The sequence below is a fragment of the Chiloscyllium plagiosum genome, unplaced genomic scaffold (genome assembly GCF_037043375.1).
Source record: "Chiloscyllium plagiosum isolate Xiang-an unplaced genomic scaffold, Cpla_swu_hap1 HiC_scaffold_25, whole genome shotgun sequence".
NCBI classification, from domain to species: domain Eukaryota; kingdom Metazoa; phylum Chordata; class Chondrichthyes; order Orectolobiformes; family Hemiscylliidae; genus Chiloscyllium; species Chiloscyllium plagiosum.
The window spans coordinates 55,223,449-55,247,115 of NW_028270163.1; the positions used below are offsets into that span (position 1 = coordinate 55,223,449).

The window sequence follows — 23,667 nt, forward strand, 5'->3', positions numbered from 1 at the left end:
TAAAATCACCCTCAATCCCATGCCTCTGTATTTTGTGCAATAGCCTCCTGTGGGGAACCTTATCAAACACCTTCCTGAAATCCATATATATCACATCAACCACTGTATCCTCACCCACCTGTTTGGTCACCTTCTCAAAGAACTCAATAAGGTTTGTGAGGCATGACCTACCCTTCACAAATCTGTGTTGACTATCCCTAATCAACTTATTCCTCTCTAGAAGATTATAAATCCTATCTCTTATAACCCTTTCAAACATTTTACCCAAAACCAAAGTAAGGCTCACAGATCTATAATTTCCAGGATTGTCCCTATTGCCCTTCTTGAACAAGGGACAATATTTGCTATCCTCCAGTCTTCTGCACTATTCATGTAGACAATGTTGACATAAAGATCAAAGCCAAAGGCTCGGCAATCTCCTCCCTGGCTTCCCAGAGAATCTTGGGATAAATCCCATCCAGTCCAGGTGACTTATCTATTTTTACACTTTCCAGAATTACTAACACTTCCTCCTTATGCATCGCAATCCTATCTAATCTAGTAGCCTATATCTCAGTATTATCCTTGACCACATTGTCTTTTTCTAGTGTACATACTGACAAAAGTATTCATTTAGTGCTTCCCCTACCTCTTCTGACTCCACGCAAAACTTCCCACGACTGTGCTTGACTGGCCCTAATCTTATCCTAGTCATTCTTTTATTCCTAATATAGCTATAGGAAGCCTTAGGGTTTTCCTTGATCCTACCTGCCAATGACTTCACATGTCCCCTCCTCTTAGATCTCTGTTTAGGTCTTTCCTGGCTAACCTGTAACTCTCAAGCTCCCTAACTGAGCCCTCACATCTCATTCTAACATAAGCCTTCTTCTTCCTCTTGAAGACAGCTTCAACTTCCTTAGTAAACCATGGTTCCCGTGCTCAACAACTTCTTCCCTGCCTGACCGGTACATATTTACCAAGGACCTGCACTTGTCTAATATCATCGTAACTGCCTTTCCCCCCAGCTGTAATTCTTGCCCTGCGGTAGACACCTATCCGTTTCCATCACTAGAGTAAACATAATCAAATTGATCACTATCATCAAATGCTCACCTACCTCCAAATCTAACACCTAGCTAGGTTCATTACCCAGTACTAAATCCAATGTGGCCTTGCCTCTTGTTGGCCTGTCTGCACACTGTGTCAGGAAATTCTCCTGCATGCATTGGACAAAACCTGAGCCATCTAAAATACCCGAACTATAGTATTCCCAGTCAATATTTGGGAAGTTAAAGTCCCCAATAACAACTACCCTGTCACTCTCGCTCCTATTTAGGATCATCTTTGCTATCCTATTCTTTACTCCTCTGGAACTATTTGGAGGCCTATAGAAAACTCCCAACAGGGTAACCTCTCCTTTCCTGCTTCTAATCTTAACCCATACTACCTCAGTAGAGGAGTCCTCAAGCATCTTTTCTGCAACTGCAATACTGTTCTTGACTAACAGGGCCACACCACCCCCTCTTTTACCATTTTCTCTATTGTGATGGCTGAATGGGTTTGAAGAGTGAGGACATGGATAGAAGAGGTTATGGAGTTTTGGATGGCCTCAAATATATGGAGTAGAAAATGTGAGGGATAGGCCAGGATTGCATTGGAATAATTAAAATTTAAAAATGCATGAATGAGGATTTGTCAGTAGATGAGCCAGCTCAGGGTTCAAATTAGCTCAAGTTATAGAGATGGAAAGAAGTAGCAGAGTGGATATATGAAAGGAAAATCATTTTTGAGAAACCTATTGGGAGTTTGAGGATTCAATTATCAGAGAAAAACAATGGGAACCATTGCATGTCATAGAGTCATAGAGATATACAGCATGGAAACAGACCCTTTGGTCCAACCCGTCCCTGCTGACCAGATATCCCAACCCAATCTTGTCCCACCTGCCAGCACCCTCCAAATCCTTCCTATTCATCTGCAGAAGGCATCCAATCAAGTTATATATAAGAGGTTCATATGCAGAGAAGTAATATACTGGCATGAACAGAGAATGTTTTTTTTTGCTCATAGGATGTAGATGTTCCTGGCTGGGCCAGCATTTATTGTCCGTCCCTAGTTGCTCTTAAGAGGGTGGTGGTGAGCTGCCTTCTTGAACCGCTGCAGTCCACCTGTTTTGGCTTGACCCACTATGCCATTAAGGAGGGAATTCCAGGATTTTGACCCAAGTCAGGATGGTGAGTGGCTTGGAAGGGAACTTGAGGGGGATGGTGTTCCTATGTATCTGCTGCCCTTGTCATTTTGATGGAAGTGGTCATGGGTTTGGAAGGTGCTGGCAGGTGCTATAAGGACCTTTGTGAATTTCTGCAGTGCATCATGCAGATGGTACTCACTGCTGCTGCTGAGCGTTGGTGGAGGAGGGTGTGGACGTTTATGGATGTGGTGTCAAAGAAATGGGTTGCTATGTCCGAGACTGTGTCAAGCTTCTTAAGTGTTGTTGAAGCTTACCCAACTAGGCAAGTAGGAAATATTCCATCACCCTCCTGACTTGTGACTTGTAGGTACTGGACAGACTTTAAGGAACTACTCACCTGGCCTCTGACCTGCTCTTGTAGCCACTATATTCATATGGCAAGCCCATTTGAGTCTGTGGTTAATGGTAGACCCGGGATGTTGACCATGGAAGATTCAGTGATAGCAACACAACTGAGTATCAAGAGGCGGTGATTAAAATGTCTCTTATGGGAGGTGGTCATTGCCTGGCATTTTTGTAGTGCGAATGTTACTTCCCACTTGTTAGCTCAGGTCTGGATATTATCCAGATCTCTGTGCATTTGAACATGAACAGCATCAAAATTTGAGGAGTTGCAAATGGTGCTGAACATTGTGCAATCACTAGCGATTATCCCCACTACTGACCTTATGATGGAGGGAAGGCCATTGATGAAGCAGTCAAGATTAGAATAGTGCTGGAAAAGCACAGCAGGTCAGACAGCATCCGAGGAGCATGAAAATCGACGTTTCGGGCAAAAGCCCTTCATCAGGAGCTGAAGATGATTGGGCCTAAGACACTACCCTGAGGAACTCCTGCAGAGATGTCCTGGAGCTGAGATGATTGACTTCCAACAATCACAACCATCTTCCTGTGTGCCAGGTGTGATGCCAACCAGTGGAGAGCTTGCATCCAATTCCCAAGGCTCTTTGATGCTGCACTCATTGAAATGCAGCCTTGATGTCAAGGGCTGTCGTTTTCACCTCCTCTCTGGAATTGAGCATTTTTTCCCTGTTTGAACCAAGGCTGTAATGAGATCAGGAGCTGAGTGACCCTGGTGGAACCCAAGTTGAGCGTCACTGAGCAGGTTACTGCTGAGCAGGTGCTGCTTGATAGCACTGTTGATGACATCATTCCATCATTTTACTGATGATCGAGAGTAGACTGATCGGGTGGCAATTGGCCGGGTTGGATTTATCCTGCTTTTTATGTACAGGGCATACCTGGGCAATATTCCACTTTGTCGGGTAGATGCCAATGTCGTAAAAGTACCGGAACAGCTTATCTAGGGGAGCGACAAGTTCTGGAGCAAAAGTATTCAGGACTATTGTTGGAAAGTTGTCAGAACCATAACGTTTGCAGTACCCAGTATCTCCAACCCTTTCACAGAGTTAACTGAATTGGCTGATGGCTGTTCACATGAATTATCCACTCAGCAATTCTGGCTGAAGGTTGCTGTGAATGCTTCAGGTTTATCTTTTGCAGTTATGCTTTGGGCTCTTTGTCATTGAGGATAGGGATAAACACAGAGCTGCATTTTCCAGTGAATTGTTTAATTGTCCACCACTATTCATGACTGGTTGTGGTAAAACTGCAGAGCTTAGATCTAATTCATTGGTTGTGGGATCGCTTAGCTCTGTCTATCACTTGCTGCTTATGCTGTTTGGCACGCAAATTGTCCTATTTGGTGGCTTCATCAAGTTGACACCTTATTTATGGGTACGACTGGTGCTGTACCTGGCATACGGTCCTGCTGGATCTATTCAAAGTCTGTCCCATTTAGCACAGTGAAGGTGCCAGAGGGTATTCTCAATGTGAAGTCAGGACATCATCTCCACAAGGACTGTGAGGTGGTCACTTTAAACATTGCTGTCACAGACAGATGGGTCTGCAGCCATTAGATTGGTAAGGATGAGGTCAAGTATGTTTTTGCCCCTTGTTTGTTCCCTCATCACCTGCTGCAGATCGTGTCTAGCAGTTATATCCTTTAGGACCCAATGTGTTTGGTCAGTAGCGCTGTTGCTGAGCCACTCTTGGTAATAGACATTGAAATCCCACCCTGTGCTCCTGTTACCCTCAGTGCTTCCAAGTGCTGTTCAACTGGATTCATCAGCTGCAGAAGGACGGTCATAGAGTCATAGAGATGTACAGTATGGAAACAGATCCTTCAGTCCAACCCGTCCATGCTGACCAGATATCCCAACCCAATCTCGTCCCACCTGCCAGCACCTGGCCCATATCCCTCCAAACCCTTCCTATTCATATACCCAACCAAATGCCTCTTAAATGTTACAATTGTTACAGCCTCCACCACTTCCTCTGGCGGCCCATTCCATACACATACCACCTTCTGCATGGAAAAAGTTACCCTTTAGGTCCCTTTTATATCTTTCCCCTCTCACCCTAAACCTATGCCCTCTAGTTCTGGGCTCCCCTACCCAAGGGAAAAGAGTTTGTCTATTTATCTGATCCATGCCCCTCATGATTTTATAAACCTCTATAAGGTCACCCCTCCGCCTCCAACGCTCCAGGGGAAACAGCCCCAGCCTGTTCAACCTCTCCCTGTAGCTCAAATCCTCCAACCTTGGCAACATCCTTATAAATCTTTACTGAACCCTTTCAAGTTTCGCAACAGCTTTCCGATAGGAAGGAGACCAGAACTGCACGCAATATTCCAACAGTAGCCTAACCAAGGTTCTGTACAGCCACAACATGACCTCCCAACTCCTGTACTCAATACTCTGACCAATAAAGGAAAGCATACCAAACATTTTCTTCATGGTAATTGAGAGATTTCCTTTCCCATGGTTAACCTGCTGTCAAAAAACTTCATTAAGGACTCGCAGGGCAACTCCCTCCTCAATTATTTTCCATTATGCCAATACCCATGCTATACCTGTCTTTCTGGTAGGATGGAGAAATTCAGGGATGGTAATAGAATTAAACAAAACAGGAATTGCTGGATCGGCTCAGCACGTCTGGCAGCATCTGTGAAGCGAAATCAAGGTTAACATTTTGGGTCGAGTGACCTTTCCCCAATTCTGAGGAAGGGTCACTCAACCTGAAACACTAACTCTGACTTCTCTCCACAGATGCTGCCAGACCTGCTGAGCTTTTCCAACAGTTTCTGTTTTAGTTTATGATTTACAGAATCCGCAGTTCTTTCAGTTTTTATGTGGTGATAGTGGTAGCTGAGACACTGTCTGTAAGAAAAACCCTGCCTCCACGCCTAACCCCGCCCCCACTCCCAGCTCCAGCCCCACACCAGGTCCTAACTCCCAGCCCTGCCGTATTTTCACCATCCCTCCAAACCTCCCCCTCTCTGAGGATGAAAGATCAGTCCTCAGCAGTGGCCTCACCTTCATCCCCCTACACTCCCAGATTAACGAGTTCAACACGGGGCGAGACATTGAACAATTCTTCTGCCGCCTTCACCTCCGCGCCTACTTCTTCAACCAGGATTCTCGCTCACCCTCTGACGACCCCGCCTCCAGCACACCCTATCCACCCGTGCTAGCCTCTTACCCGCCCTCGATCTCTTCATAGCCAACTGCCGCCGCAACATTAACCGCCTCAATCTGTCCACCCCTCTCACCCACTCCAACCTCTCACCCTCGCAATGTGCAGCCCTCCACTCCCTCCGCTCCAACCCCAACCTCACTATCAAACCGGCAGACAAGGGAGGCGCGGTGGTAGTTTGGCGCACCGATCTTTACATTGCTGAGGCTAAATGCCAGCTCGCGGACACCTCCTCCTACTGCCCCCTTGACCATGACCCCACCTCCCACCATCAAACCATCAATTCCCAGACCATCCATAACCTCATCACTTCAGGGGATCTCCCATCCACCGCCTCCAACCTCATAGTCCCACAACCCCGCACCGCCCGTTTCTACCTCCTGCCCAAAATCCACAAACCTGACTGCCCCGGCCGACCCATTGTCTCAGCCTGCTCCTGCCCCACTGAACTCATCTCTGCATACCTTGACACGGTCCTGTCCCCCTTAGTCCAAGAACTCCCCACCTATGTTCGGGACACCACCCACGCCCTCCACCTCCTCCATGATGTTCGCTTCCCCAGTCCCCAACGCCTTATCTTCACCATGGACAACCAGTCCTTGTACACCTCCATCCCCCATCACGAAGGCCTCAAAGCCCTCCGCTTCTTCCTTTCCCGCCGAACCAACCAGTACCCTTCCACTGTCACCCTCCTTCGACTGACTGAACTGGTCCTCACTCTTAACAACTTCTCTTTCCAATCCTCCCACTTCCACCAAACCAAAGGAGTAGCCATGGGCACCCACGTGGGCCCCAGCTATGCCTGCCTCTTCGTCGGATATGTGGAACAGTCCATCTTCTGCAGCTACACTGGCACCAACCCCCACCTTTTCCTCTGCTACATCGATAACTGTATAGGCGCTGCCTCGTGCTCTCACAAGGAGGTTGAAAAATTCATCCACTTTACTAACACCTTCCACCCTGACCTCAAATTTACCTGGACCATCTCAGACTCCTCCCTCCCCTTCCTAGACCTCTCCATTTCTATCTCGGGTGACCGACTCAACACGGACATTTACTATAAACTGACCGACTCCCACAGCTACCTAGATTACACCTCCTCCCACCCTGCCCCCTGTAAAAATGCCATCCCATATTCCCAATTCCTTCGCTTCCGCCGCATCTGGTCCCAGGAGGACAATTCCAATACCGAACAACCCAGATGGCCTCCTTCTTCAAAGACCCCAATTTCCCCTCAGACGTGGTTGATGATGCTGTCCACCGTATCTCCTCCACTTCCCGCTCCTCCGCCTTTGAACCCCGCCCTGCCAATCGCCACCAGGACAGAACCCCACTGGTCCTCACCTACCACCCCACCAACCTCCAGATACATCGTATCATCCTTCGTCATTTCCGCCACCTCCAAACAGACCCCACCACCAGGGATATATTTCCCTCCCCTCCCCTATCAGCTTTCCGGAAAGACCACTCCCTCCGCGGCTCCCTCGTCAGGTCCACATCCCCCACTAACCCAACCTCCACTCCCGGCACCTTCCCCTGCAACCGCAAGAAAAGCAAAACTTGCGCCCACACCTCCCCCCTCACTTCCCTCCAAGGCCCCAAGGGATCCTTCCATATCCGTCAAATTCACTTGCACCTGCACATGATGTGGCCTCCTCTACATTGGGGAGACAGGCCGCCAACTTGCAGAACGTTTCATAGAACACCTCTGGGACACCCGCACCAACCAACCCAACCGCTCTGTGGCTGAACACTTTAACTCCCCCTCCCACTTCACCAAGGACATGCAGGTCCTTGGCCTTCTCCATCGCCAGACCATAGCAACACGACGCCTGGAGGAAGAGCGCCTCATCTTCTGCCTAGGAACCCTCCAACCACAAGGGATGAATGCAGATTTCTCCAGCTTCCTCATTTCTCTTCCCCCCACCTTATCTCAGTCCCAACCCTCGGACTCAGCACCGCCTTCTTGACCTGCAATCTTCTTCCCGACCTCTCCGCCCCCAACCCCAATCCAGCCTATTACCCTCACCTTAACCTCCTTCCACCTATCGCATTCCCAACGCCCCTCCCCCACGTCCTTTCTCCCTCCCTTTTATCTTAGCCTGCTTGGCACACTTTCCTCATTCCTGAAGAAGGGCTTATGCCCAAAACGTCGATTCTCCTGCTCCTCGGGTGCTGCCTGACCTGCTGCGCTTTTCCAGCAACACATTTTTCAGCACTGTCTGTAAGGTATGAATCCGTGAGTATGACTACATTAGGTTGTTGCTTCACTGCCTCAGGAAAGGTTAGCCTCCTAATAACTGAAAAGGCCACAAATTGTCAGGAGAATTATTTGTTGCCTTTCATCTGCCCCAATTTCATTTGCCTGGAAAAAAAATGCATTCTTTCCACATACTGGGCAAAGTCTTCAATGGCAGGATTGCATAAATAAAGCTTCCCAGAAATTTTTATCCCGACTCAAAATGACTGTTGCAATTTTTTTCAGCAGTATGCTTTTCTCTCATTGCCACTGAAATAACAGCATCCCGTCACCAAGACAGCCTTTTGCACTCGTGGAAAGTCCTTGACAATTATCCAGCTTTCTTCGAGTCAGAACATAATCTCTGGCCAAATTAACAGCCCCAATCAGGGAACTCATGTTTTGTGAGGACCATCTGGCTGACCTCGTTGTAATCATCACACTCTCCATCATGTGTTTCTGTCCAAAATTAGAACCAGAGAAAGGGAAGAAAGAGGCCATTCAGTCCATAATGACTGTGCTGTCTGAATAAACTACCTGTCCAATCTACATTTGCTTTCCTTCAATGGAAAGGTCCTAGCCTTTTGTTTAATGGTGCTATCACCCAGGCCAGAACTGTGGTGCGAGACATGTAGCTAGAACGTTCTGCAGAGCTGAGCCCTACTCTTCCACCCCTTACCTACATCCTGTATAAAGGTCTAGTCTGTGAGACAGCTCTCCCAATTTTGGTACTTGCCCCCAGCTTTTAGTAAGGAGGATTTGGCAGGGTCGACAGAGCTGTTTCTGCCATTGTCTTTTCTCATACTTAGTTCAATGCCTGATGGTTCATATGGTTTCATTTCTTTATTTAGACTTCACAGCAATTGATAAAACTGAGTGGCTTGCTAGGCCATTTCAACAGACTAGGATTAGTCAGCTAGGATTATGGAACGTTCCTCTTGGGAGTGATGACTTCACCTGATGAAGGGACAATACTCTGATAACTTGTGAGATCAAATAAAGAATGTTGTGAAGCTTGAAAGGGTTCAGAAAAGATTTACAAGCATGTTGCCAGGATTGCAGGATTTCTGCTATAGGGAGAGGCTAAATAGGCTGGGGCTATTTTCCCTGGAGCATTGGAGGCTGAGGGGTGACCTTATAGAGGTTTATAAAATCATGAAGGGCATGGATAGGGATAAATAGACAAAGTATTTTCCCTTGGGTGAGGGGGTCTAGGGCATAGAGGGCATAGGTTTGGGGTGAGAGGGGAAAGGTATAAAAGAGACCTAAGGGGCAACATTTTCACACATAGGGTGGTGTGTGTATGGAATGAGCTGCCAGAGGAAGTGCTGGAGGCTGGTGCAATTACAACATTTAAAAGGCATCTGGATGAGTGTATGAATAGAAAGGGTTTGGAGGGATATGGGCCTGGTGCTGGTAAGTGGAACTAGATTAGGTTTGGATATCTGGTCGGCATGGATGAATTGGACCGAAGGGTCTGTTTCCGTGCTGTACATCTCTATGACTCTAAACCTGTTGGACTATAACCTGGTGTCATGTGACTTCTGATCCTTGGGAGTGAACAAAGATTGTGTAAATGGAGTCTTAATTTTCCTGAATTTTGAAGAATAAAAAGTCATTGAAGCATAACAAAATTCTTAAAAGGTTGATGTAGGAATGGTAGGGCTAGGCTCTGCAGTACATTCTATCTCACACCACCAGTTCTGGCCTCGGTGATAGCACCATTAAACAAAAGGCTAGGACCATTCATTGAATGAAGTTTAGCAACATATCATTGAAGGAAAGCAAATGTAGATTGGGCAGCTAGTTTATTTAGACAGCACAGTCATTCTGGACTGAATGGTCTCTTTTTTTTCCTTTCTCTGGTCCTAACTTTGGACAGAAACATATGATGGAGAGTGTAATGATTACAACGAGGGTCAGCCAGGTGGATCTCACAGAATATGAGTTGCCTGATTGTACTGGGTTAACCCAGCTCTGAAGAACTGGATCAGTGCCAAGGACCAACCATGTGTAAATAAAAGGATACAATCTTCTGTAGAATTATTTCAGAGAGCTCCAGGATAATTATCAGTCAGAGAATCTCAATGACGCTGCAAGGTGCATCATAGCAGAACTAATGACTTAAAACTTCACTTCTATTTAACACAATCTACCTTTGGCACCACTGTGTTAACTTCCTACCCTCAAATAAAATAGCCAAACACCTCCAATCCAGTGTTCTAGAATGACAATATAACAGTGGTATTAATAATCACCTGATGACTAAGAGAGCATAAAGATCAAACCTCCTTATACTCTAACCTCTTGGAATGATACGGAACCTGCAGAACTCGTAATAAAACATCTCAAAATACTTCAGGGACTGTTATCGAAAAATATTTGACATAAGGAGCTAATACGGCAAAAAAGAGGAAGGTAAAGGAAGAGGAAGATTGTCTTAAAGAAGAAAAGACAGAAGTGGAAATGTGGAGAATTCCAGAGTTTAGGAATCAGTGAGCTTGTAAACAAAACCACCAACAGTGAGGTGAAGGAACTCAGGGATTCATAGAAACCAAAACTTGAGTAATGCAAGTTCTTAGAGGGTTGTAAGGCTTAAGGATACAGCAGAAATGAAAGAGGAGGAGGAAGCCATGACAGTAATTTATACACTGTGATGAAAGTTTTAAATTCAAGATATTGCTAGATTGGAAGCAACAGGGGCTGTGGGTGAACAGGATTCACATTAGGATATAGAAGGAGAGTTTCAGAAGGTAGGAGGTCAGTCAGATGCCATTGTAAAAGTTAAGTCTGGAGGTAAAAGCATAGACCAGAACAGACATATTATTGTAAATACTGACCATGCAGAAGAAATACTTCAAGTTACTACATCTAGCAACACAGAAATGTGCTTTAAAATACTTCATCTATTCAGCATTTCTTGGAAAACTGTAAACATATGTTAAATGAGCAGAATGCTCAGTGAAACATTCAAACATGTTGACAATTTGATTGTAATGTATTTAAGAAATTGACCCAATACTTGTTCTGTGACCAGACACAAATACACAGCTATCTCCATAAATCCATGAAACTGGGACCATCTTCTGTGCTTCAGAAGTGAGTTTGTAATGTTAGGGAGTGATGGCTTAGTGGTGTTAACTATTAACCCAAACACCCAGGTTTGAATCCTGCTGGCAGATAGTGGAATTTAAATTTAATAAAAATCTGCAATTAAGAGTCTGAGGGTGACCATTAAACCATTGTCAATTGGCAGGAAAACCCCATCTGGTTCTCTAATGTTCTTTCGGAAAGGCAACTGCAATTCTTGCCCAGTCTCGCCAACACGTAACACCAGGCTCACAGCAAAGTGCTTCCCTCTTAACTATTCTCTGGGCGATAAATCGTGGCCACATCCCATTCATTTTTTAACAGTCAAATCACAATGGTAAACAAACATTTTATTTCTTTAGCACTACGTGATTTCTGATGAGGGAGCCAAAAATACCTACATGCAACAGCAGACATGAAACTGGCAGCCAACGAGAAGGCGATTGGATAGGCAGATATTTGTCTGTTTCAAACAAAGCGGAAGGATTCAGTCATTAAAGTGACACGAAGTTTCATTTTTAAAAACTTTTCTATGAACGCCGTGTTCGTTAAGTTTATTCACTATCTCTAATTTTTAAACTCTGCTTACCGGTTTCCCAAAAGGAAATCTTCCGTTGTCTTTTGCCTTGCCCCACCAGGTTTAAAAGCATAAAACAGTCCAATTGCAGTGGACACTAATAGTACAGAGGCAAAAACAACATAATCCCAGGCGTGAAAGACATAATTCTCTGCCATAGCGCGCTCAAGATAAAGTTCAACAGCGCGAAGAGGCAATGATTATTCGATCTGACAGATCAACAGTCGCACCTAAAGTGGTTCTTCCCTGCAACAGAAAAGAACTTACTTCACAAATCTTATTTAAATATGTTTAAATATTCATAAATAACGCATAAAATTGTTTGCCATCGGGAGCTCCTCCCACTATCCAAAATGCCATTTTAATTTGTCAAGTTCCCTTTTTGTTACAGTGTGGAAACAGGCCATTCGGCCCAACTAGTCCACACCGACCCGCCCCCACCCAGACCCATTCCCCTACACCTAACACTACGGGCAATTTTGCACCTAACCTGCACGTTTTTTTTGACTGTAGGAGGAAACCCACGCAGACACAGGGAAAATATACAAACTCCACACAGACAGTCGACTGAGACAGGAATTGAACCCAAGTCTCTGCCGCTGTGAGGCAGCAATGCTAAACACTGTGCCACCGTGCCATCTTACTTCCCACCTTTCAGCACAGTGCTCTTTAGTAATTGGCTTATCAAAGTGTTTTATTCATCTTCCACAATTTTACCTTCAGTGCAATAATCTCCAAAGCTTTGGAATTGCCTGCTCGCGGTCACAAATATATGCACATATACTTCAGAAAATATCACTTCAATTGACAATATACTGCGACAGGTTGATGTGTTACAGCCAAAAGCAAGTTCCCACGATTGATGACTGAGGAAAAGATGTGCTGCAGCCTGTTTTGATCTTCAAAGAGTGATAGCAAGCTATAATTACTTGTTTCAAGTCAATCCAATGTCATGTTGCTTTGAGATAGGGTGGAGATAATCTTTGACTTTTGTTCTATTAACTTTTTATTGACTTTATAATTCTATGAGATGAATGCAGGTAAGATATTTCTTGATCACTAGACGATTAAACCCATTCAGGATCAATGGTGCTGGAAGAGCACAGCAATTCAGGCAGCATCGAGGAGCTTCAGCAAAATCGACATTTCGGGCAAAAGCCCTTCATCAGGAGTAAAGGCAGAGAGCCTGAAGGGTGGAGAGATAAGCTAGAGGAGGGTGGGGGTGGGGAGAAAGTAGCATAGAGTACAATGGGTGAGTGGGGGAGGAGATGAAGGTGATAGGTTCCCCCATTCAGCCCATTGTGCTTGTCTTCCTCTTTGGAAAAAAGTGAGATTCTATGACCGAAGGTGACAGAAGAGAGAAATTACTGTTGAAGCAGGAAAGAAGAAAATTAGTAAGCACCAATGAATAGAAGAGGAAACAAAGAGAATAAAATGTGGGCAGCACGGTGGCACAGTGGTTGGCACTGCTGCCTCACGGCGCCAGAGACCCCGGTTCAATTCCCGCCTCAGGCGACTGACTGTGTGGAGTTTGCACGTTCTCCCCGTGTCTGCGTGGGTTTCCTCCCTCAATCCAAAGATGTGCAGGTCAGGTGAATTGGCCATGCTAAATTGCCCATAGTGTTAGGTAAGGGGTAAATGTAGAGGTATGGGTGAGCCGCACTTCGGCGGGGCAGTGTGGACTTGTTGGGCCAAAGGGCCTGTTTCCACACTGTAGTGTAATCTAATCTAAAACGGTTGACGAACCAGTTCTTCTGTTGTAAATGGCATAACTTGCAAAATGGGAAATCTATTGAACAAAGTGGTTGAGCTGAAGGCACTGAATGAGTATATTCGTATTCATAGACCAATTGTAGGTGCCTGGAATCAGTGAAGGAACACAGTTTCGGTTTATCCATGACAACTGCTGAATACCCCAATTTTGGAGCATGCAGGTCCAAACAAAACACTTATTTGTCACTCTGTGAACAACAAATGCTAAGCTGCAAGATCCATTCCAAACTAGCATTATTTAAAGTGCCAGGCACCCAACTTACACACAGGATAATGTTTAAGAAGTTCTCTCACTGCAAAATATTTGGACGTACTCCTGTTTATTAAGATGTTTCAGTAAATTCCTATATTTGCCAAAGAGTGTACCTGTATCCTCACAAGGAGGCCAGAGAAGTAGGTGATTGTCCACACAAAGGCAAAAGTGAGGACTGCAGATGCTGGAAATCAAAGTCTAGATTAGAGTGGTGCTGGAAAAGCACAGCATTCAAGGAGCAGGAAAAATCGACGTTTTGGGCAAAAGCCCTTTATCAGGAATAAAGCAGGGAGCCTTCAGGGTGGAAAGATAAATGAGAGGGGGTGGTGGGGCTGGGGAGAAGGTAGCAAAGGGTACAATAGGTGGATGGGGGTGGGGATGAAGGTGATAGGTCAGAAAGGAGGGTGGAGCTTATAAGTGGGAAGGAAGATTGGCGGGTAGGACAGGTCATGAGGATGATGCTGAGCTGGCAGGTTGGATCTTGGGTAAGGTGGGGGGACGGAAAATGAGGAAACTGGTGAAGTCCACATTTATGCCCTGGGGTTGAAATGTTCCGAGGCGGAAGATGAGGCGTTCTTCCTCCAGGCGTCAGGTGGTGAGGGAGTGGCAGTGGAGGAGGCCCAGAGCCTGCATGTCCTCGGCAGAGTGTCCTCACCAGTTTCCTCATTTCCCTCCCCCCACCTTACCCCAATTCCAACCTACCAGCTCAACACCATCCTCATGGCCTGTCCTACCTGCCAATCTTCCTTCCCACCTATAAGCTCCACCCTCCTCTCTGACCTATCACCTTAATCCCCATCCCCAGCCACCTACTGTACTTTTTGCTACCTTCTGCCCAGCCCACCCCCCTTCCCATTTATCTCTCCACCCTGGAGGCTCCCTACTTTCATTCCTGATGAAGGGCTTTTGCTCAAAATGTCGATTTTCCTGCTCCTCAGATACTGCCTGACTTGCTGTGCTTTTCCAAAACCACTCTAATCTAGACTGTCCACACAAAGACTTGTTGATAGTCATGATTTGGAGGTGCCAGTGTTGGACTGGGGTGGGCAAAGTTAAAAATCACACAACACCAGGTTATAGTCCAACAGGATTATTTGGAGGTACAGGCTTTTGAAGCTCTGCTGCTTCGAAAGCTAGTGCCTCCAAATAAACCTGTTGAACAATAACCTGGTGTTGTGTGATTTGTAACAAAGGCTTGTTAGTAGTACCTTTGAGCTTGCTGCACAACAGAGAAATGGAACTGAGCCTGTGGAAAGCAATAGCCCTACAGTTGTTCTTTGTCAACTTGGACTGGACTCCTCCATGCTCTTTGCCAGTTACAGGAGGCTGTCAGCAGACTAGCCAATGCACCAACCATCTAATGTGCATATCTCTTGGCCACACAGGTCATCCTACACTGAACCATGGCTTCAGCTATAGAATCATGGAGGATACAGTACAGAAGAAGTGTGGCTGGTTGGTCTAGGGGTATGATTCTCATTTTGGGTTTTCTTCTGTGGGCAGCACGGTGGCACACTGGTTAGCACTGCTGCCTCACAGCGCCAGAGACCTGGGTTCAGTTCACGCCTCAGGGGGTTGACTGTGTGGAGTTTGCACATTCTCCCCGTGTCTGCGTGGGTTTCTTCCAGGTGCTCCGGTTTCCTCCCACAGTCCAAAAATGTGCAGGTAGGTGAATTGGCCATGCTAAATTGCCCATAGTGTTAGGTGAAGGATAAACGTAGGGGAATGGGTCTGAGTGGGTTGCGCTTCAGCGGGTCAGACTTGTTGGGCTGAAGGGTGTGTTTCCACACCGTAAGTAATCTAATATAAGAAGAGGCCATTCAGCCCATCAAGTCTGTATCACCAAAAATATACAACTACCTCCACTAATTTCAACTTTCCTGCACTAGGCCCAGAGCCTTGAATGTTTTGTCACTTCAGTTACACATCCAAGTACTTCTTAAAGGTTGTGAGGTTTCCAGCATCAGTTATCCTCATTCCAGGGTCCCACCACTCTGGGTGAAAAAAGGTTTTCCACAAATCCCCTCCAATCTGCCCTGTACTTTTCATTTTGAAATGCACCTCTTGTTATTGACCCTTCAACTAAGTGGAACAGCTGCCTTCTATCTACCCTGTCCACGCCCCTCATAATCTTATATATCTAGATCAAGTCCCCTCTTAACCTCCTCAGTCCAAAGAAAACAATCCATGCTTATCCTGCATCTCTTCATCGCTGAAATGTTCCATTCCAGGCAATATCCTGCCAAATCTCCTCTGCACCCCTCCCTATGAATCCTTCCTACACTATGATGACCAGAACTGCACACAGTACTTTAGTTGAGGCCTAACCAAAGTTCTGTACAGCTCCAGCCTGACTTACTTCCTATTAAAATTTAGGCCTCAACTAATAAAGGCAAGCATCTCATATGCCATCTTAACTACCCTACCAATCTGTCCTGCCACCCTGAGAGAACTGTGGACGAGAACCCAAGGATCCCTCTATTCCTCTGAGCTTCTTAGTGTCCTGCTATATATTGAATACTCCCTTGTCTTGATCCTTCTTTGAAAGTGCATCATCAAAGTTAAGTTGCACCTGCCATTCGTCAGACCATCTGACCAACCTGTTTATATCTTCCTGTAACCTTATACCTCCTCCTCACTGCCAACCAGTCACTTAAAATATACGAGTAGGAATAGTCCATTCAGCCCATCAAATCTGCTGTGCCATTCGTTCACAGCTGATATGTTTCTCAATCCTATTTTCCTTCTCCTGCCTTCTCCATTTAACTCTATGAATCAAGGCCCTATCTATCCAGTTCTGAGGAAAGACCACCAGACCTGAAACGTTAACTCTGATTTCTTTTCACAGGTGCTGCCAGACCTGCACAGCTTTTCCAGCAATTTCTGCTTTTGTTTCTGATTTACGGCATCCACAGTTCTTTTGGTTTTTACTCCCTATCTATCATGGTCTTTAATGCCTTGAATACCCCAATTTTGGAGCATGCAGGTCCAAGCAAAACACTTATTTGTCACTCTGTGAACAACAAATGCTAAACTGCAAGATCCATTACACACTAGCATTATTTAAAGTGCCAGGCACCCAACTTACACACAGGATAATGTTTAAGAAGTTCTCTCACTGCACACCCTTCTGTAGCAATGTGTTCCACACATTCACCACCTTCTGGCTGAAGAAATTTCTTCTCACCTTGGTTCAACCCTTCTCCCTGAGGCTGTGTCCTCAGGTCATAGTCTCTCCTATCTTCCACATGCCCACTCTATCCAGGCCTCTCAGTTGTCTGTAATTTTCAATCAAGTCTCCACTCATTGTCCATCGGATACAGACTCAGAATTCTCAAGCGCTTCTCATATGACAAGCACTTGCACCATCATGTATTTGTAACATACAGATCACAGCTCTATTCTAGCCTACATTTGAACAATAGATGAGAGTGCCAGACTAATTAACAGGGCCTCTTTGTGCTTCTGTGTTGATCGCGCTTTCTTTTCCTTGTGAGGCTGTAGTGGTTGAGCATCAACAGTTCTGTATATCTGAAGGCAGGAAGCAAGTGGGCAGCCAGAAGGAAAGAAAACAATAAAAGTAGTGAATAAGGTATAGATTTATGAATGTGTGATTTACTTACTCATACTTACAATGCAATCCCATGTGGGGATGTAAAGTTAGAGATCCAATATACTATAATTTCCCCTAATTACAAAGAGCTGTTTTATATTGTCCTGCATTGTGTTCCGACTTGCATATAAATCGACTTGCAACCAGACTCAAGACTCATTTGCAATCTGAGAACTGCCTGTACTGGTCCAACATATCTGGTGTACCTCAAAATGGAACTCCAGTTCAACCAGTCCATTTTTATTCATTTACAACTCTGACTGTTTTCTCCGTCTGGGTATATGAAAAGGGTTGGGTATGACCAGTATGTAGCAAGTGTTCAAAGGTCTGCACATTTCTCATCGTACCAGATATCAAGCTGAGGCTGTGCTGGGAGTTGAGAAGAAGGAGTGAGAGAAAAAATATAATATTCATGGCTAGTGTAGTAAACATTAGTCTGAAACATCCATTAACTATTGTGTACAAAGCTTTGGTTAATAAGTCTATTCCGTGAAGAATTCAACAAGTATGACAGTTTTGAAGTAAACAACTGTTCATGTAAATGAATCAGTAAAGATATGCCATGAGGTTTGTGAAACATAGCCTGAATTTAGGCAAGTTAAGAAGTTTATTGGAGCTTTTCTTAAAATAATTCATTCATGGGATGAGGAGGGGGGCATTGCTAGGTCAATCCTTTAGATTAGATTACTTACAGTGTGGAAACAGGCCCTTCAGCCCAACAAGTCCACACCGACCCTCCAAAGATCAACCCACCCAAACCCATTCCCCTACATTTACCCCTTCACCTAACACGACGGGCAATTTAGTGTGGCCAATTCACCTCACCTGCACATTTTTGGACTGTGGCAGGAAACCCACGCAGACACAAGGAGAACATGCAATCTCCACGCATGCAATTCCCGTCACCTGAGGTGGGAATTGAACCCAGGTCTCTGGCACTGTGAGGCAGCAGTGCTAACCACTGTGCCACCATGCTGCCCACAATTGGTCTTAAGAAGGTGGTAGTATCTTGTGTTCTTGAACTGCTGCAGTGCTTGGGGTGTTAAGGAAACCCACAATACCATTAGCAATGGAATTCCAGGATTTTGATCCAGTGATACTGAAGGAATGATGATATATTTCCAAATCAGGATGGTAAGTGGCTTGGAACGGACGTTGTAGGTGCAGGTGTTCTTATGTATCTGTTGCCCTTGTCTTTCTGAGCAGTAGACATCACAGGTCTAGAAGGTGCAGTCAAAGGAGCATTGGCGAGTTATAACACTGCAGTGTACAAATGCATCAAAACAGAATTTAGAATACCAAAGTTCAAATTTCAGTGTAATGACTTGAAGCTCTGACAACTCATCCTGATCTGATGTTTGTATCCACATCTGGAGATGAACTGCACACATTTGTCTCTGTTTCATTAGCTAACAGATCAGTTGTTTTGTTGCTGGCACTACATCAAACTTAGACAGTTCTCGAAATTTTGGCAGAAGCCACCCCTTATGTTAGTGAGGAGCACTTTGAGGGGTTCACAGTGTTGGATTATCATTTTAATTTATTATTCTTATCAGAGAATGTTTACTAAACTAACACCTGGGTTGAGTGGATTGCCTGAGGAGGAAAATGTGGTTAGGCCACACCTGTATGCTCTGGAGTTTAGATGAGTCAGTGATTATTTAACTGAAATGTAAAAGATCCTGAGGGATCTTGACTGGGTGGATGTTGAAAGGATTTTTCGCTTGTGAGAGCATTTTTAAATTTACGTTTTTTAAATGGGTGCCTATTTAAAACAGAGAAGAAGAAATTGTTTTTTCTTTAAGGGAGTTGTGAGTCTTTGGAATTCCCTTCCTCAGAATTTAGTGGATACAAAATCTTTAAATATTTTTACTCAGAGGTAGATAGATTCCTGATTATGAAGAGAATGAAAGATTACTGGAGAAATGCAGGAACATAGACTTGAGGTTCAGCCGTGTTCTCATTGAATGACTGAGCAGGCTTAGACAGCCGAATGGCCGACTCCTGTTTGTTGTTTATGTGGGTCATACAATTTGGCATTGTCATGTCCGGTGCCTGGGTAAATGCCCTGCGACCATTCAGTTCCACTCATTTCAACTTTGTGGTGTTTAATATACCTGATTGGCTTGCTATAATAAACATGAAGAACTGTAGAAAATGAAGCAAAACATAGGTGCTGGAGAAATTCAGCAGGTCTGCCAGCAACTGTAGAAAGAAAAGCAGAATTAATTTTTAAACATAAAAACACAGAAAATAGGAACATGTGTAGCCCTTTCGACCCTTTGAACTTGCTTCACCATCCAATGTGATCGTGGCTACTTATCAACTCAATACTCTGTTCCTTCTTTTTCTGTTGTCATTTGATTCCTTTATCACCAAGTACTATATCCAGCTCATTTTTGAACACATACAATGTTTCGGCCCTGACTGCTTTCTGTGATAGTGAACAGGCTCACCACTCTCTGGGTAAATCATTTCTCCTCATCTCAATCCCAAACATATTTATCCTGCATCCTTAGACTGTGATCCCTGGCTCCACGCACACTCACACACACACACATCATACTTACTATAGAATCGTAGAGATTTCTATGAGATCTGCCTTATTCTCATGAGGCCCAGCAAATATAGAATCATCATAGCATCATAGAATCCCTTCAGTATGGAAAAGGCCATTCAGTCCATACAGTGCACACTTACCTTCCAAATAGAATCTCACCCAGACACAGTCCCCTATCCTATACCTCACATTTCCTATGGCTAATACACTGAGCCTACACATCCCCAGACATAATGGACAATTTAGCATATCCATGTCTCACTGCTTGTAACCCCACCATACTGTTCTGCTTCTGTAAAATCTTCTTTACTGTCCTGTTTTGACACCATCACCTTAATAATTTGTTATGATCTCTCTACCTTAATTAATTTGGACAGTTTCGGATTACTTGCGACTCTAATACCTATCATGTCATTCCAACCAAAGTTGTCTCCAGCACCACTTTATTTTTAATTGTCTCTCTCCAACAATTAATTAGATTATGAGTCATCTATCTTGCTATCCAGGTAGATTAGATTAGATTACATTACAGTGTGGAAACAGGCCCTTCGGCCCAACAAGTCCACACCGACCCGCCTAAGCGCAACCCACCCATACCCCTACATTTACCCCTTACCTAACACTACGGGCAATTTAGCATGGCCAATTCACCTGGCCTGCACATCTTTGGACTGTGGGAGAAAACCGGAGCACCCGGAGGAAACCCACACAGGCACGGGGAGAATGTGCAAACTCCACACAGTCAGTTGCTTGAGGCAGGAATTGAACCCGGGTCTCTGGCGCTGTGAGGCAGCAGTGCTAACCACTGTGCCACCGTGCCACCCACAAAGCTGTTGACACTTTACTCACATCATCTAACATTTTTGTTCACCTGCAGGGACTTATTATTCAGCCTGTCGACACTCCACTCACATCATTTGCATGATCTTTTGATCTCTTTGCCTATAAATTCTGTGCCTGTGTGCACTCCATCCAGTGCTCCAAAAGCTCGTGATTTCAAATAAATGTGTTGGACTATAACCTGGTGTCATGTGACTTCTGACCTTGTCCCCCTCAGTCCAACATCAGCTCCTCCACATCACATCATCAGACTGTGGGAGGAAACTAAAGCACCTGACAGAAACCCATGCAGACACGGGGCGAATGTGCAAATGCTTACACAGAAAGTCGCCCAAGGCTAGAATCGAATCCAGGTCCCAGGTGAGGCAGCAGTGCTAACCACTGAGGCACTGTGTCACCCCCTAACCAACAATCCTAACCAGTTCAACTGCTCCTTGTGGATCAGTCCTGCCATCTCAGCAATCAAACTGGTAAATGTTCGCTGTATGCTCTCCTAGGCAAGTACATCCTTCCTCAGGTAAGGAGACCCATAGTTTTATTCATTCATGGGATGAGGGCATCATTGGCCAAGCAGCATTTATTAGGCGAAAGTGAGGACTGCAGATGCTGGAGATTAGAGACAAATAGTGTGGCGCTGGAAAAGCACACCAGGTCAGGCAGCATCCGGGGAGCAGGAGAATCGATGTTTTGGGCAAAAGCCCTTCACAGGCAACATTTATTGCCCATTCCCTAATTGTCCAGAGGACAGTTAGAAGTCAACCACATTGCTGTGCGTCTGGAGTCACATTTAGGCCAGACCAGGTAAGGACGGCAGTTTCCTTCCCTAAAGGATGTTAGTGACCCAGATGGGTTTTTCCCAACAATCGACAATGGATTCATGGTCATCATTAGACACTTAATTCCAGATTTTCTTCTTTAATTATTTAACTCAAATTCCACCATCTGCTGTGGCTGGATTCGAACCCAAGTCCCCAGAACATGATCTGGGTCTGTGAATTAGCAGGCGATCACCTCCCTGAATGCAATATTCCAGGTGTGGTCTTAGCCAGGCCTTGTGTAATTGTAGCAGGACATGCATTCTCCTGTACCCAAATCCTCTCACTATGAAGGTTAACATACCATTTTCCTTTACTGCCTGCCGCACCTGCATGCTCACCTTCAGCAACTGGTGTGCGAGGACACCCAGGTCTCATTGCACATTTCTCTCTCAATTTATCACCATTCAGATAATAATCTGCCTTCCTATTCTTGCTCCCAAAGTAGAAAACCTCATATTAATCCACATTATATTGCATCTACCATTACTCGCTCATTCACCTTCACCGAAATGGACTGAAACATCTCTGCCTCATCCTCAAACCTCATTCTCCTACCCATCTTTGTGTTATCTCCAAATTTGAAGATATTAGATTTTGTTCCCAATCCAAATCATTAATATATGTTATGAATAGCTGGGGTCCAAGTACTGATCCCTGTGGCAACCCATTAGTCACTGCCTGTCTTTCAGAAAAAGATCCATTTGTTCCAACTTGATTTCCTGTCTGCTAAACAAGACTTTGAGGCAGAATTCAACCCATAGTCTGCTCTGCCATTCGGTCATGGCTGCTAAGTTTCTCAACCCCATTCCATTGTTTTTTCTCCATAACCTTTGATCCCTTTATTAATCAAGAACCTATCTACCTCCATCTTAAAGATACTCAATGGCCTCCACAACTCTCTGCACCAATGAGTTTCCTAGATTCACCACCCTCTGGATGAAGACATTCCTCCTAATCTCAGTTCTAAAGAATTCTCCCTTCATTCTGAGGCTGTGCCCTCAGGTCCTAGCCTCTCTTATTAGTTGAAACACCTTCTCCTCATTCACTCTATCCAGACGTCTCAGTATTCTATACACTTCAGTCAGATCACCCCCCTCATCCTTCTAAACTCCATCAAGTACAGACCCAGAGTCCTCAGCCGTTCCTCATATGACAAGCCCATCATCCCCAGGATCATTCTTGTCAACCTCCTTTGAATTCTGTCCAAGGTCAGCACATTCTTCCTCAGATACAGAGCCCAAAGGTGCTCACAGTATTCCAAATACTGCCTGATCAGAGCCTAATACAATAATACATTTCTGTTTTTACATTCTAGCCCTCTTGAAAATAATGCTAACATTGTATTTGCATTCCTAATTGCCAAATGAACCTGCATGTTAACCTTAAGTGAATCCTGAAGACACCCAAGTCCCTTTGATATCCAAAGCTTTTGCCTATTTAGACAATAATCTCTGCCTCTGTTTCTCCTATCAAAGTGCATAACCTCACACTTTCCCACATTGTATTCCATCTGCCACTTCTTTGCCCACTCTATGAGTTGAACATTGGTGGACCCTCATAGAGTTAGTGGTCAGATTAAACTATGTTCCTCTGCTGCCACATAGTGGTGTCCATCTGTCACAGCTTCAAATACATTACAATCCAAATAACAAGATAAGGTTAAAAATCACACAGTGCCAGGTTATAGTCCAACAGGTTTAAGTGGAAGCACTAGCTTTCAGAGCCCTGCTTCTTCATCAGGTGGTTGTGGAGTACTATAACCTGATGTTGTGTGATTTTTAACTTTGTATACCCCACTCCAACATTGGCATCGCCAAATCACAATATAAGGTGTCAGTTAAAAAGCATGATCATCCCAGGGGAAAGGGAATGAATAATTAAAGAAATAATTAAAGATCTGACTATAATCTTAAATCAACATTCCAGACTACCCCAGTAACCTTTAGCCCCTTTCTCACCAACAATTTATCTATCTCTGCCTTAATCTAGAGCTGCTGGTGTTGGACTGAGGTGGACAAAGTCAGATGTCACACGACACCAGGTTATAGTCCAACGGGTTTATTTCAAATCACAAGCTTTTGGAGCACCGCCCCTTCATCGCACTGCACTCTGAAAGTTTGTCCCTGAAGATTTCAAT

At 44.8% G+C, this 23,667-nt stretch overlaps 1 protein-coding gene across 2 annotated transcripts in view; it reads right to left on the reverse strand.

Moving 5' to 3' along the window:
* The window catches only part of LOC122562291 (sodium-coupled monocarboxylate transporter 1-like), a 161,231-nt gene that overhangs the window by 87,332 nt on the left and 50,232 nt on the right, over window positions 1-23,667 (reverse strand). Inside the window, exons 1-3 of one of the 2 annotated variants that reach the window (XM_043715096.2) lie at window positions 12,391-12,528; window positions 11,686-11,919; window positions 11,498-11,559 (exon numbers count right to left, since the gene is read on the reverse strand). In XM_043715096.2, the coding sequence (XP_043571031.1) occupies window positions 11,498-11,559; window positions 11,686-11,831 (208 nt within the window). In that variant the 5' untranslated portion in view covers window positions 11,832-11,919; window positions 12,391-12,528. Of the gene's footprint in view, window positions 1-11,497; window positions 11,560-11,685; window positions 11,920-12,390; window positions 12,529-23,667 lie in introns of those variants that run through there. The other variant, XM_088000750.1, reaches the window with a different exon arrangement.